This window comes from Tamandua tetradactyla, chromosome 6 (genome assembly GCF_023851605.1).
Source record: "Tamandua tetradactyla isolate mTamTet1 chromosome 6, mTamTet1.pri, whole genome shotgun sequence".
NCBI lineage: Eukaryota > Metazoa > Chordata > Mammalia > Pilosa > Myrmecophagidae > Tamandua > Tamandua tetradactyla.
The window spans coordinates 18817757-18833075 of NC_135332.1; the positions used below are offsets into that span (position 1 = coordinate 18817757).

Genomic DNA, 15319 nt, shown 5'->3' on the forward strand with positions numbered 1-15319 from the left:
GTGATGAATATACAACTATGTGATATTGTGAGCCATCGATTCATGTATGGAATGTTTGTATGTTAAGGATGTTTGTGTTTGTATGTTGTTTTGGCTTGTCAATTAAAAAAAATACAAACCATCAATCACTCAAAAAAAAGAAAAGAAAAAGGCTACTTAAAAATGGTAGGATCATGTGGCAACCTGGCTCATCCCTGCCCCACCCCTCTCCAGCTTGGTGGAGAATGAGCCTGGAATGGGGGTCCCTGATTCCACTCTAGAGGAAGCAGAGTAACCTTCATGCACATAGTGGGAGCATGTGTGCTTGCCCCCAGTTGTCTGGTGGTAGCCTTAGCACTCCCATCTTAGATCTTGCCCTGAACGTGGAGGCAGCTCACAAATACTGAGGCTGAGCAGTCAAGTGGTGGCCTGAAGCAAGGATTGCTGGCTATAGGGCCTACAGTGCAGTGTCCAGGGCCTTGAGGAAACTTTCCTAGGAAAGAGGGAGCATTGCCAGTGGTTAAACACGGGAACTCCCAGACCACATGTGCATGATCAAAACAACATACATGCAAAGAAAGGATCAGGGTGTCCCCTGTGCTTTGGCTTGGAGCTATTCTCTAAACTCATTGTATGGATAAGCCCTAAAAGAGCACTAGCACAGGTCAGTCCGCAAAGGCTGGGAAAGGTGTTTTCTTTTTCCCCTTCCTTTTTTAAGCTCCTGGCGTTCAAGGAAAGCTCTGTCATAATACTGGTTGGATTCAAGCTTCAGGATCAAACCCCTCGGAGTTTAAATTCCTGCAGCATCATTAAATTATAGAAATGACTGTATTTCAACAAAAGGTCACAAAACACACAAACAGGAAGTGATGATCCAGGCAAATGAGATTAAAACATTAGAAGCCATGAATGAGGAGGACCAGATCTGAGACATACCAGGTAAAGAACTTTAAAGATGGTCCTATATATGCTCAGATAGCTAAAGAAAAACATGGACAAAGAAGTAAAGGAAATCAGGGAAATGATAGATGAACACAAAGAGAATATCAGTAGAGAGACAGAAATTGTGAAAAGGAACCAAATGGAGCTGAAGGCCACAGTAACAAATTTTAAATTCCCTAGAGGCGTGCAACATAAGATTGGAGCTGGCAGAAGAAATCCAGTTGAATGCTTTGTGGGACTTCCAGAAGAAGAAAAGAGAGAAAGGGGCAGAGAGAATATTCAAAGAAATAATGGCAGAACACTTCCGAAACCTAATGAAAGACGTGAATACACACAACCACAATGCTCAGCGAACTTCAAGCAGGATAAGCCCAGATATGCTTAGGCCATAGCACGTGATCAGATCACACTGCCGAGTGTCAAAGACAGAGGATTCTGAAGTCCACAAGAGAAGCGACACGTCACATTCAAGGGAGCCCCATATAATATTAAGTGCCAGTTTCTCATAGGAAACCATGGAGGGAGAAAAGTAGTGGGATGACATTTAAAGTGCTAAATCAAAAATTTTCCAAGCAAGAATTCTACATCTGGCAAAACTTTGAATAATGAAAAAGAGATTAAGACATTACCAGATAAACAAAAGCTGAAGGAGTTTGTCACCACTAGACCAGCCCTGCAAGAGATGCTGAAGAAAATTCTGCAGGTTGAAAGGAAAGTACAATAAACAGATTGAAACTACTTGAAGAAGTAAAGCTCTCTGGTCAGGACAAAGCAAGGTTAAATATAAATGCAAATATATATTGCATTTTTGGCTTGTAACTCCACTTTTTACTTCCTACAGAATCTGAAAGGCAAATGCAAATGCATTTGAAAGTATTTCAAAATTAAAAAACAATTTTTAAATGAAAAATATACCACCTTTGGGGTACATGGGTAGTTTAGTGTTAGATTTCTTGCCTGCCACGTGGGAGACCTGGGTTCGATTCCTGGCCCATGTACTCCCCCCAAAAAAATTCACCACATTTGTACTGTGATAATGGGATACTCACATGGAAAAGAATGAAAGATGACCCCCACCACACAGCATACAAAACCTATCTCTACATACCACCTTTATCATATAGTAAGTTCTCATATAACTTGGGTCTGTTCCGGGATTATATCTGTTCAATGTCTGTTATGTCAAAAACTCTTATGCCTACATCTTACTATTTTGATTGCAATGGCTTTCTAAGTTTTAATACAGAAAGGCAGTCCTGACATCACTATTCTTTTTCATATTTTGACTACTCTTGGACATTTTCTTTTCTAATAGATCTGTAATTTTGCCCAGGTTCCAAAAGATTCTCCATTGAGATTGTTTAGTGGAATTAGATTTGCAAGATTTGGAGTTGATATAAATAAATATATATGTAGAAATATATAAATGTATAGATTGTGATTTACGTATACAATATACATTAGTATTAAAGTTATATATCAACTTTGTAAAGATAATATTTTGTTAAATCTCTCCATCAAAGGACATGATGTTGCGCTCCATTTACTGATGTACCATTTTATGTTCTTCATTAATTTTTTTTAACTTTTAAAAGCTATATACTTAAAGAAAAGTTGTAAGTACTAAAACTGTGTCAAAATACCAGTAATATATGTACACTTCAGTATCTTCTGTGTGTTTATAGGCTAGCATGTCTTTTGTACCCCCAGGTACCGAGAGTGAGCTTAGGTTTATCACATTTGCATCCTCTATAGGAACTAACCCATTTTAATGTGATTGTTTTTTCACTCTATTTTAAAATTTGAGATATTCGCTAATATCATGAAATCTACCCTTTTAATGTGTACAAATTCAGTGATTTTTTTGTATATTCACAAGGTTGCCCAACCTTCCCACTATTTGATTCTAGAACGTTTCTATCACTTCTTAAAAATCCCACACTCATCAGCAGTCATTCCCCATTCCCCTCTCCCAGCCCCTGGCAACCACTAATCTGCTTTCCACCTCTCTGGATTTGCCTATTCTGGACATTTCATTTAAATGGAGCCATACAAAACGGGATCCTTTGTGACTAACTTCTTTTACTTTGCACATTTTCATGGTTCATCCAGGTTGTAGCATGTATCGGGACTTTGCTTTTTAGGCTGAATAATATTCCATTGTATGTTTATACCACGATTTGTTTATTCATTATCAATTGATAGACATTTGGGTGATTTCCACTTTTGGCTATTATACAGAATATTATACATAATATTGCTATGAACATTTGTGTACAAGACTTTGCATGGAGATGTTTTCTTTTCTCTTGGATATGTACCTAGTATGGAATTGTTTGGTCATATGTTAACTGTGTTTAATCTTTTGAGGAACTGTCAAAACTATTTGTTTTTCAAAATGCCTGCACCATTTTACATTCTTACCTACAATGTAGGAGGATTCCAATTTCTCAACACCCTCACTAATATGTTTATCTGATTTTTTTGTACCAGCCATCCCATCAGGTGTGAAGTGGTACTACCTTGTGGCTTTCTTTGTATAGTCTGTGAAAGCTTTATTACTAGAAATTTAAATATATATGTAAATTGGATGTCCTTTGCCTTAGGATGACAGACTTGGAATTATGTCTTGGTAAGGATGCTCTATATTCTTTCCTGTGCTTTCTCTCCCTTATATCCTTTCCTTGAGTAGTTTTCTGCATGTAAGTCACTAATATTTTAATTACACATCCTTTCTGGGCTTTCATTGTTCTTCAGTTTGCCTTAGATATTACACTGGTTCTTCCTTTTCATCTTTTATTCTTTCCTTTTCCGCTATTTCTCTTTTCTTTTTTCACTCTAATTGCAGTCTTTCCAAAGGCTTCTGGCAGTTCTCCTCCCCAGCCTGAGTTTCCATCCTTTGTTTTCAACAGCATCAGGCTTCTTTCTTCACATGCACGGTTCACAGTTTCCCATACACAAAGTAAAATCTGCTTATGGATCCTCAGACGAGGAACATAAAAAATAAAATCAGGTGCCTTGTTTTTTTTGTATGCTGAATGGCAGGGACACATTTCATTCTTTTTTCCATGTGAGTAGCCCCTTATTGCAGCACCAATTTGTTGAATATTTGTTTGGGAAGTGCATGGGCCAGGAATCAAACCAAGGTCTCCTGCATGGCAGGCGAGAATTCTACCACTGAGCTACCCTTGCATCCCCTACTAACAGGTGCCTTTTTTTGTTTATTGATTTCATAACAAAGTTTTTGACCTTAAATGAAATATTTCTGATTTCACTCCAGGGGCAACCAATTTCAGGTGTTATCTTATCAGCAGTTCATAAATATTCAGACCCAATGAATCAATGCCTGACCACAATTCAGTTCCCTTCTCTTTTTATTTCAGAATAGGTTTCTAGATCTTGTGCAATCTGCAGACATTCCATCAGTCTTCCCCTAGCGTCCTCTGTGTTCTTCCTGCCAGCTCTGTATCCTTTCTTCCCATTGGCCTTTTGTCAGTTTGTGTTGTTCCAAAACATGCTAGGGTAGGAGGCGGTCATTAGCCAGGTAGCCTGGTTTATGAAGATTTTAATCTCCATACATGGCTTGGACATCATAGGAAGCTGCGTTTCTGGTGGAAAATCTCTCTCTCATCATTTAAGATGGCTTCAGTGACTTATAAGAAGTTATTTCTTGAATTAATTCCTCAGAAACATCTTCAGGAAAGAATTCAATGTTAAACTTGAACTGTAAAGTATTCTGTTTTTTTAACATCTTGCTGTGTCGCCTTTCTGTTGAGTTTGAGCCAACCAGAATAACCTTTGCTGCCCACATATTGCAGCTATAAACAAAACAGACCTCAGCAAACCAAATCTTCACCAGTTGGTCAAAAAGTGATCGGTGTGTGAGTAAGGCTGAACAGTGAATTCAAGCTGAGCATCCATTATGGTTACTCTTATGTTGATTCGTTTCAGCATTTTCCTTCTCTTTTTTGTTATCTTTTAAAAAACTCTTTGCTTCTCTGAATTCTGATGTCACCGTCCCAGGAGTGGCACCTTCCTGCCCGACGTGCAGCTGCAGCACTGCCTGCGGCGATGGAGTGGTGGCAGGGAGGAGACGTGTGGCTTCTCTCAGTGGTTTTGATTTGCTTTTTCCTAATAACTAATGATGTTGAGCATCTTTTCACATACTTATTAACATTTTGGAGAAATGCCTATTTGGATCCTTTGCCTATTTTTAAATTGGGTTCTTTAACTTTTTATTGTGGAGAGTTATTGGAAGAGTTCTTGTTATATTCTGCATACTAGACCCTTATCAAATGTATGATTTGCAAATATTTTTCCCATTCTGTGAGTTGTCTTTTTACTTCTTGGTAATGTCCTCTGACACACAAAAAATTTTATTTTGTTCACATCAAACTTAATGTATTTTTCTTTGGTTGTTTATACTTTAAATGTTATATTTAAGATATTTTACACTTAACCCAAGGTCATGAAAATATACACCTGTGTTTTCTTCTAAGAGCTTTATAGTTTTAGCTCTTATATTTAGGTCTTTGATTCATTTGGAATGAACTTTGGTATGGTATGAGGCAGGGATTCAACTTCATTCATTTACATGTGTATATCTTGTCCCAATACCATTTGTTTGAAATACTGTTCTTTCCCCCAGGGAATTATCTTGGCACCCTTGTCAAAAATCAATTGACCATATAGGTATGGATTTTCAGACTTTCAGTTCTCTTCCTTTGATTTATGTGTCTCTCTATGCCAGTACCATATAGCCTTGATTATTGTAGCTTTGTGGTAATTTTTTAAATTGGGAAGTATGAGTCTTCCAACTTTGTTCTTTTTCAGAATTGTTTTTGCTATTCGGATCTCTTGCATTTCCATTTGAATTTCAGGAACAGCTTGTCAGTTTCTGCAAAAAATAGTGATTAATAGTGATTGTAAAATTTAAATAGATCTCATACCTTATATGTTAAACTATTTCCTAGCTGTTTTATTGTTAGATGTCAATTTTTTTTTCCATTTGTCACTTACTTGACAATATAGAAACAAGGCTATTGATTTTTGTAAAGTTCTCTGTTATCCAGCTACTTACCCAGGTCTCTTATTTATTATAGTTAGATTCTATTACATCTTTTGGGTTCCTAGCTATGTAAACATAACTGTCTCTTCCAATATTTGTACCAATTATTTTATTGTCTTACTCCATCAGCTTGACATTCCAGAACAACCTTGGTGGTAAGCAGTCTTTATTACATTTAGGAAATTTTCTTCTCGCCTGTTTTTCTTAAAGAGTTGTTATTAGAAATAGTGGCTGAATTTTTGTTATCTTTCAGCATCTATAAATAAAAGAATATGGTTGTTCTTTCTTAATCTGTTGATATAATTATGTTGATAGATTTCCTGAAGTGAAACTATTCTTGCATTTGTAGAATAAAACTAGCTGGAAATGGAGTAGTAATCCTTTTGATATACCATTGGATTCAGTTTGCTAATGTTTTGTTTTATATTTTTGCACATATATTCACAAATAAATTGTCTGTGGGGTTTTTTTGGTACCAGTGTATGTCTTATTATGTCTACAAATTGGAGTGCTTTTTCCATTTTCTGGGTTAAATAACATTGGAATTGTCTCTAGGTAGCTGCACAGACAGGACCTTTGAAAATGGGTAAATCTATTTTAATGACCTTTCTAATTTCTTCTGTGATTATTGGGTCTGTTTAGATTTTTTGCTTTTTAGTAAATTGTAAGTCAAGTAAAACCCCATTAATAAGGTGCCCTGCCATCAGATAGAATCTGATTGTCAATGGGCACCAGCTTCCTGTCACAAATGTGGGTGGGCTAAGGCCTTGCTGGGTGTGGGAGTGGAAGGGGATTTGGAGGTGACCATCTCCTGACCCACTGGGCATCACTCAGTTTAGTGAAAAGCATTTTTTTCAAGGACTCAACAAAGGAAATAGTCTGAAGTTTTCCACAGCAAAGAAACAACTACCATGTCAACGGCCATCAGTCCTGGGGTACACCCCCTCTGTAATCCCTGGCTTGTAGCCCTCCCCTCCGCCGCCCCCCCCACCCCCAGCCTAACTTTATGCACCCCCGGCCTCGCAGTTGATCCTGAGGTCGTGGCCCGCTGACTGCACAGGTTGCCCTTGCAACCTCCTAGGTTCTGCCCGGAGAGCCAAGCAGCTTCCTGCTTTGGGAAATGCACATGGGGCAGCATCTTGGATGCATGTGTTCAGTGTCGTTATTGGAAGATGAAAAGTTTACTGTCTTTCCTTAACCTTGCATTAAAGGATTGAAAATGTTGGACCCTATTTACTATATTAAGATAGGGCTTTGCTGTAGTCCAAATTTTGCTAGGAAATCACCTGCTTCCTCTTGATTTTCTGTTTTGTTTCCATTGAGTTGTATATAATCTCTTACAATTTTTCAATCTTTTCTATATCTGTGGCCATATGTCCATTCTGTTCCCAATAACTATACTTTTGTTTCCAGTTTTAGACTTGCCAGGTGTTGGCTTATTTTACCCTTTCCACTAATTTTTGTTTGGTTTGGTTTGCTTCATTTATTTCCTCTTTCATCTGCATTAAATCCCTCTTCCTACTTTTATAGGTTTATACTGTTGATTTCCTTAAATGGAATCACGTAGTTCATTTATTTTCAATCTTTTCTAAAAATAAAAGTATTTAAGATTACAAATTACTTGAATACTGTACCCACATAAACTATCATTTTGATTACTTTCTAGACAATTTGTGATATCAATTTTGATTTCCTCCCTGACCAAGAGGTTATTTAGGAGGGGTGTGTTTTAGTTTGCTAAAGCTGTCCGAATCCAATATGCCAGAAATGGGTTGGCTTTTATAATGGGAATTTACTAATTTACAATTCACAGTTCTTAGGCTGTGAAAATGTCCAACTCAATACCTGGACTCTGAAGACAGGCTGCTGGCACCTCGGCGTCTCTGTCACATGAGAAGGCACTTGGCAGTGGCTGTTTGTCCTTCACTCCCGGGTTCCTTCTAGCTTCTGCGGCTTCCTCTGTCAGCCCTGGGGTGTGTCTCTGCCTCAGTTTCTCTGGGTCCTTTTTCCATGAGCTTCTCTGAATTTCATTTCTTTATGCCTCTGTATGTCTTTTTATTCTTCTATAAAGGATTCCAGCAGGAGGATCAAGACTCACCCTGAATGGGGTGGGTCACATCGCCATGGAAACAACCAGAGGTCCCACCCACAACAGGGCTGCTCCCTCAGGAATGGATTAAAAGAACATGGCCTTTTCTGGGGTACATAACAGCTTCACACACCACAGAAGGTTTCTTAATTTCCAGATAGATAGATTTTATTATTCATTTGAACATTATTTGATTATGATCAATTGTGCAAATATGCAAAATCTCTTCTTCGGAGAACTTAAGAATTTCTCAGTGGCTGATAAATAATGTATTCTTATAAACGCTCTGTTGCATAAGAAATAAGTGTGGATTTTATTCAAGTCCATTTTATTATTCAAATGCCTTGTTTATAATTTTGCTACCTTGATTTGTCAAAATTCTGAAAGAATATTAAAACCTTCCATTATGATTGGTCTTTTTTGTTTTATAAAAATCTTTTGTTTCTAGGGCTTTCATTTCATGTTTCTGGCTGCTTGTGATGTTTGCATACCTCATGGAGAGAACCTGTTATCGTTGTAAAATATCTTTGTCCAGTTTAATGGTTTTTGAGGTCAGGCTCTGCTGGCTTGGCTGTATATGGCACGCTTGCTTTCTCTTTGCATGCCACTGCCTGGCTCACTCATCCTTTTATTTTATTTTTAGCCTTTCTTTGTCCCTTAGTTATAGCGAGATTTTGTTTTCTAACTCAATTCAGTCGTCTCTATTTAGGTAGGGACATTCAGCTCATTCACATTTTTTGAAGTAGCTGGCCTCTGATTTTATTCTTTCCGTTTACTTTTATTATCTTTATTAAATTTTATTGTTTCTTTGCCCTTTTTCCCTTAGTTTGCAGGCTTTTAAATTTCTGTTCATTTCCCATTTTTTCCTTAGTTAATTTGTGTACTACATTTTTCAGTTCTGTTGGTGGCTATTTTCATTTTCTAACAATCCAGAGTGAACCCTGTATTTTTCTAATTGCTTTCCCTTCCTTAGTCTCCCCTGCCCTGAGAGGAGACCTTCGGAATATTTTTATCTCCTGTTCCTCACTTGGGATTTGGGGGTTTCATCAACATATTTCTATGTTCATCACAAATATATCATCAGCTTGTTTTTTAAAGCTCAAAGCTGGCTAGCACTGCAAGCATCTCTGAGGCCAGGCAGCCCCAGGAGTTCCCAGAGGAATCAAGGCCTCAGCCCAGGGCTGGCGCTGTGCAGGTTCTTGACTCAGCCACGGGGAAGAATTCAAGGACTAGTCGGTGTGCACAGCCCAAGCATTTAATAAGCTCCGCACCGGAGAGCCCAGCACTTCTCAGCTGGACTCTGGAGATCTGCACCCCCCACCCCGCGGGGTTCTTGGCATTTGGCGCCAGAGAACCTCAATCGCTCCTGTCTGGGCCTCTTCCCGGAGCTGTGCAGTGCCTGGCCTCAGGCCTGCCCAGCCTCTGCAGCCCCTGCTTGACTGTGGTGACTACAGAAGGTGCTGGATGGAGAGAGGGATGGCTGGGAGCCGGCTATCAAGCAAGACCTGCCAGGATGAAGTGCCAGGTGTTCACTCAGAAGTGTTAGTTTACTTTTAATTCCTACCTAGAATAATACTTAATTTTTTTCTAATTATCAAAGTAACACAAACTCATGTTTATTAAAAAAAAAGTTGCCAGGCACAGTAAAACACAAGTAAAGCAGCAGCAAGTAAGCCCCAGATCCCACCCCCACTGATAATTCTACCCATCTTCCTACTCACTAATAGTTAAACTATTTTTTGCATAAATATATGCACAGAGTACAAAGTTCAAAAGGTATCCAGGTTGCCTCCTCCCACCTGATTTCCTTCTTCAGAGACAACCACTATCACCAGAGAGCCTAGAAGTCTGCCCACTTCTGCATGTAGATTTTCATCTCCCAGGTGGCCGCGGTCTACAACATGGTTCTGCATCTGACTTTTTTCACTTAAGGAGATACCTTGCAGCTCTTTCCTATCAGTGTATTGCCTTATTCTTGTTGATAGTTTCATGGAATTCTATTTTACTCGTGTCCCCACAATTTATTTAGCCAGTTCTTAATTGTTGGGCCCTTGGGCTGCTTCAGTACTTTTTAAACAGACAGTCAGTGTCTCTCCTTTACTTGCATCTATTGGCCTGTGGAGTAATCTATATGATAAGTGACTGGAAATGAAAATTGTGGATCAAAGGGTATGTCATTTTACTAGAAATTGCCAAATTGCCCTCTAGAGAGGCTGTACCATTTATAAGTCAATTGGCAACATAAAAATGACTAGCCTTTGCTGAGTGAATGGTTACCTTTACATAATTGAGATCATACTGGGTATATACATTTTTCTAAACTTCACATTCTAGCAAAAGTTTTTGCTCATATCAAAGTTATTCATAAATTAAAATTAAAAATAATTCTTTAATATTATAAATGTTCACTGCAAAAAATGACCTTATAAGTTTGTATTTAGCTTTTGGGTATATATCCTTGGATACATTTATCTATATACTTATATTTGTATGTCTAGACATATTTAAATTTGTATGTATATGTATCTGACAAAAATGGGATTGTACTATTTCTAAGCTGCTTTTTAAAATTTAACAGTATATAGTGGCCACTTTTCCTTATCACTAACTACAAATGCATCATTTTGTTTTTCTAGTTTGGCTATTAGAAATAAAACTATGATGATCTCTGTGTAGATAATTTTTTGTCTTTCTAAAATGGGCTTAGGTCATAGAGTATGAGTACTTTCCAAGTTCCTACATAGACTGGGAATTGCTTTCCAGAAAGGCCAGCTCTGCATGCACGTCTTCCTGGCAGCAGGGAGAGGTCAGCCAGTCCTACCACACTAGCCAGGGTTGATGGGTCCTCTCTGGTCTGACTTCCATACGAAAGCTCTTGGACAAATGTTCAGTAGATTTACATTTTTGATTCCAGCTTCATGACCTAATAGCTCTGTCAGGCTCACCTGGCCCCTAGGAGACATTCACAGTAAGACGACAAGGAGCTAAGGGGAACAGATTCGAGTGGAGACTGAACCAGCAGGTTCTGACCTGTTGCTATGGAGAAAATGTTTCAGGACTTCATGATCTGCAGAGCAGAGGCTGCTGGGAGGCCTCTGGGCAGCGCATATATTCAGATCTTTTCTGCCCCAGGACATTTACGTAGGCTGGTCTCTCTGTTTAACGCCTCCTTTCTCTTTAGCAGCTAAGGTTCCTAGAGCACTCTGCTGAGCACCTTATGAGCCCCTATTTTGCAGACAAGGGAACCAGGCAGAGAAAGGGCCCAGGGTCACCTGCCTGCATGCAGGGCCTGAGCTGTTCCCCACTGAGCCCTGGTGCCTGGGCCACAGCTTCCCGACCAGCCTCCTGGGAGCTGTCCTTTGGGGGACAATTTTAAGGCAGCAGGTTCTTAAATGTTTCAAAAAAAAGGGGGAGGGGGTGCCTGACCTTTTACAATGTGCTACTTCTAGAAGGCTGAGTGCTAAAATACTGGACTTATGAGCTCTTTGCAGCAGGGCCCATGATCATCTGTGTGTGAAACATTTGGCACTTGGATGTTAAATAGAACATTCCCCCTAGATTCCGATCCTGACAGGCCCAGAGATCAATCAGAAGGAGTTATAGCTGATCTAATTCAATATAGACAGTTCTGTGTGTGTGTGAGCACAGTCTTTGGAAATGATGTCAAAATACTGCATCACATCAGTAAAGTGTTTTCAGTTTTCAGAGCACCTTTAAATTCATTTATGATGATAGCTGCTATTAATTAAGTGCTCATCATGTGCCAGGCTCTGACACATGAACACATGTTGTCATCAAGTAATTTGTTTTTTTAAGAACCTGAGAAGCTAGGAGGAAGCTATTCTCCTTGTCCTTTTTCTCTTTTGGGGTTTCTTTTTGGTTGTCCTCAGGTGGTTCTGCTCACCCAGGAGGAAGCTGAGGTTTGGATGCCTGCTGCCTCCTGGGCCTCCCTTCTCAGGCTGAATACCAGGGCTGAGGCACAGGGTCTCCTTCAGCTCAGGGAGAGAGAGCCAACTACAGGCTGGGCCCCGAGGTTTCCTGGTCCTTCCACAGCTTTGTTCTTCGGATCTGAACATTTCAAGCTTCAGAGGAAGTGCAGTGAGTTGATCCTCATGTATCGGGAAAAGAGAACATAGAGGCGGCGGAACCAGTGGAGCTGGCTGTGGTGGCAGGACATGGCTCTCTAGAAGAATCAAAGAAGACCAGTTAGGGGCCGTTCACACTGGAGCTGCCTCTGTGACTTTCAGACCTGGTTTCCTTTCCTTTTCCTCTTCCCTCCAGGAGCCCTTATGCTATAGGGATATCTGCTCTTCCTATAACCCTTGAGCCCCTCTGGACTGATCTCCAATTGCTCCTACCCCTTTACCGCCTCCCATCTCCCCTCTGGGATGGTAGCAGAGGACAGTAATGGTGACAGTGTTGATCAGGGGCTGCCAGGACACCAGCAGAACAGTATATACGACTTGTCTCAATTAAGAACCCTTTGTGCCAAGTACTATTATTACTGCATTTAGGAAGAAAATAGATGAGGGGTTTCAGAGGAGTTTTTCAAATAGCAGCAAGTGGCAGAGCCGAGACTCCATGCCGAGCCAGCAGACCGGCTCCAGAGCCCATACGCTTTCTCGGAGCCTTTGTTCCACCACCTCCTGGTTGTAACAAGGCAGGGATGCTGTGAGGCATCAAATCCCAACCCGGTCCTGCGGATGTGAACTCGTTTGTAAAGAGCATCGTGACAATGCCAAGGCCACACTGAATCAGGGGACTTAATCCAGGATGACTGGTGGCCTTAGAAGCAGGGGATTCTGACAGAGTCCGCAGAAGCTGGAGGAAGAGACACATGGTCACAGGCATCCATGGGACCGAGTAGAGCTGCACCAACTTGCCGGGGACCCCCACAAGGCTACAGGCTCTGGAGAAAGCAGGGACTTGCTGACACCTCAGCTTTGACCTCTAGCTTTCCAAACTGAGTTAGTAAATTCCGGTTGTGTAAGCCGACCAGTCTGTGCTATTTTGTTATAGCAACCCTGGCAAACAAGATGGATATTCCCAAACTCCTCGGAATTAGTAAGCGGGGAAGGTACAATCACTATTAGAAGAGAAGGAAAAGGGAAGGGTACCCATGGGGGTGGGTTCTTATACCCACGTAGTGGGAGAAATGTATGTTATCCTATTACCCAGACCTAGTGTAGTTCAGCTTCATTTAAACAGAATAGATCACAGCATATAACTATAACATATATAAAGGCTCTGGCATATATTAAATAATATATAAAATTATTTTTGTCAGGCAAAGGCTTTATTTCAGGGAGAAACAGAGCCACCTGGGCAGCATTTCAAGAGAGAGAGAGAGAGAGAGAGAAATGGCTGTGTGGAGGTGGCAGAGGATAGGGATTTTATGGCTTGAGAGTAGAAAGCTGGGGGTAGGGGTTAGGCGGATTTTCACTGGTGGGTTTTTGGGAGTTGGCAGCCGTTGGTGAAGTTCAAAATTCAAATGCTGGCTGACATGGATTTTTCTCAACACCACAATTAAAACTGCCTCTACACTAATATTGCAAACCTTTTATATAAAGGTTTGAACTCATTTCAAAAGGTAAAGAACTCATTTTATATTCCTTGTAGAAAATATGTGACTTTAGAGATGTAAACATACCTGTGATCATAAGGATTTAAATGATAAATGGAATTGGGGCACACTTATTATAGAATATATTCAAGCAAAATATCATACTGGAAATATTCAACTAGAAATACAACCTAAGTTTTTAAATGAAATTCATCAGCACAAACAAACAAAAATGGATGTGCAAACTCACAAAATAGTATTAACTGGCTATTGGGAAAATGCAAATCAAAACCAAAATGAGATATCTCATACCCACTAAATGGCCATTATAAAAAAACAAACAGAAAAGGACAAGTGCTGGGGAGGATGTGGAGAAAGAGGCACACTTATTCACTACATTGGGAAAGTAGAATGGTGTAACTGCTATGGAAGGAAGTTTGGCAGTTCCTCGGGAAGCTAAGTATAGAATTGCCATATGATCCAGCAATACCATTGCTAGGTGTATATTCAGAGGAACTGAAGGCAAGGACAAAAGTGGACATCTGCACACTGATGTTTGTAGTGGCATTAGTCACAATAGCCAAAAGGACAAGTGGCTAAACAAACTGTGGTATATACATGTGATAGAATATTACCTATTCATAAGACAGAATAAAGTCATGACACATGTAACAATGTGGATGAAACTTGAAGACATTATGTTGAGTGAAATTAGCAAAAGGACAAATACTGTATGGACTCACTACTATGAACTAACATTAATGAGCGAATTTTGAGAGTTGAAGTTAAGAACACAGATTATCAGGAGACAGGATAGGAGTAGAGATTGGGCATTTGGTGCTGAAGGAGTACAGAATGTTCAACAGAACTGACTGTAAAAATTCTGAAATGTATAGCACAATACTATGTGATGGTAGCACAATAATGTAAGCACACTGAATGAAGCTGAATGTGAGTATGATTAAGGGAGATGGGCTTGGAAGAACTGTACGTATGACACCAGAAGGAAAGATAGAGGATAAACACTGGTACAGAATAACTTAGCAGTACCTAGAGTGGACAGTGATGGGAATTAAATGTACAAATATAAGAATTTTTTGCATGAGGGACAACAAATGATTGTCAACATTGCAAGATGTTGAAAATGGGATGGTATACAGGAATAAGTACAATCAATGCAAACTAGGGTCTATAGCCAACAGTGACATTGTAGTATATTTCCCGTAAAGGTAACAAAAGCAATACATCAAAGCTAAATATCAATAAGAGGGAGAGATAAGAGAAGGGTAAGGGATTCTTGGTGGTGGTGTTGTTTCTCCTCCTTATTTTATTTATTTGTATTTCTTATTCATTTTTTTTCTCTTCCCGTTATGTCCTCATATAGACTCGGTGGTGAAAGCATAACTATGTGATTATACCAGGAACTACTAATTATTTACTTAGGATGGGTTGTATGGTGTGTGAATAAAACTGTTTAAAAAGTAAGCAGAAGGGGGTGCAAGGGTAGTTCAGTGGTAGCATTCTCGCCTGCCACGAAGTTCGATTCCGGGCCCATGCACTTCCAAAAAAACAAATAAGCAAACAAACGAAAAACCAGACAAACAAAAATTCAGCAAATGTGCTGCAATAAGGGGATACTCACATGGAAAAAGAATGAAATGTGATCCCTGCCATACAG

At 39.7% G+C, this 15319-nt stretch overlaps 1 protein-coding gene and 1 pseudogene across 1 annotated transcript in view; both read right to left on the bottom strand.

Annotated features, from left to right (window-relative positions):
- Nucleotides 1-4053: 4053 nt before the first annotated feature.
- LOC143687221 (radixin pseudogene) lies at nucleotides 4054-6949 on the bottom strand (annotated as a pseudogene).
- Nucleotides 6950-12056: 5107 nt separating this feature from the next.
- Nucleotides 12057-15319, bottom strand: part of PIGL (phosphatidylinositol glycan anchor biosynthesis class L) — a 127479-nt gene continuing 124216 nt past the window's right edge. Inside the window, exon 7 of the mRNA XM_077163972.1 lies at nucleotides 12057-12261. Within this exon, the coding sequence (XP_077020087.1) occupies nucleotides 12163-12261 (99 nt within the window). The 3' untranslated portion in view covers nucleotides 12057-12162. The remainder of the gene's footprint in view (nucleotides 12262-15319) is intronic.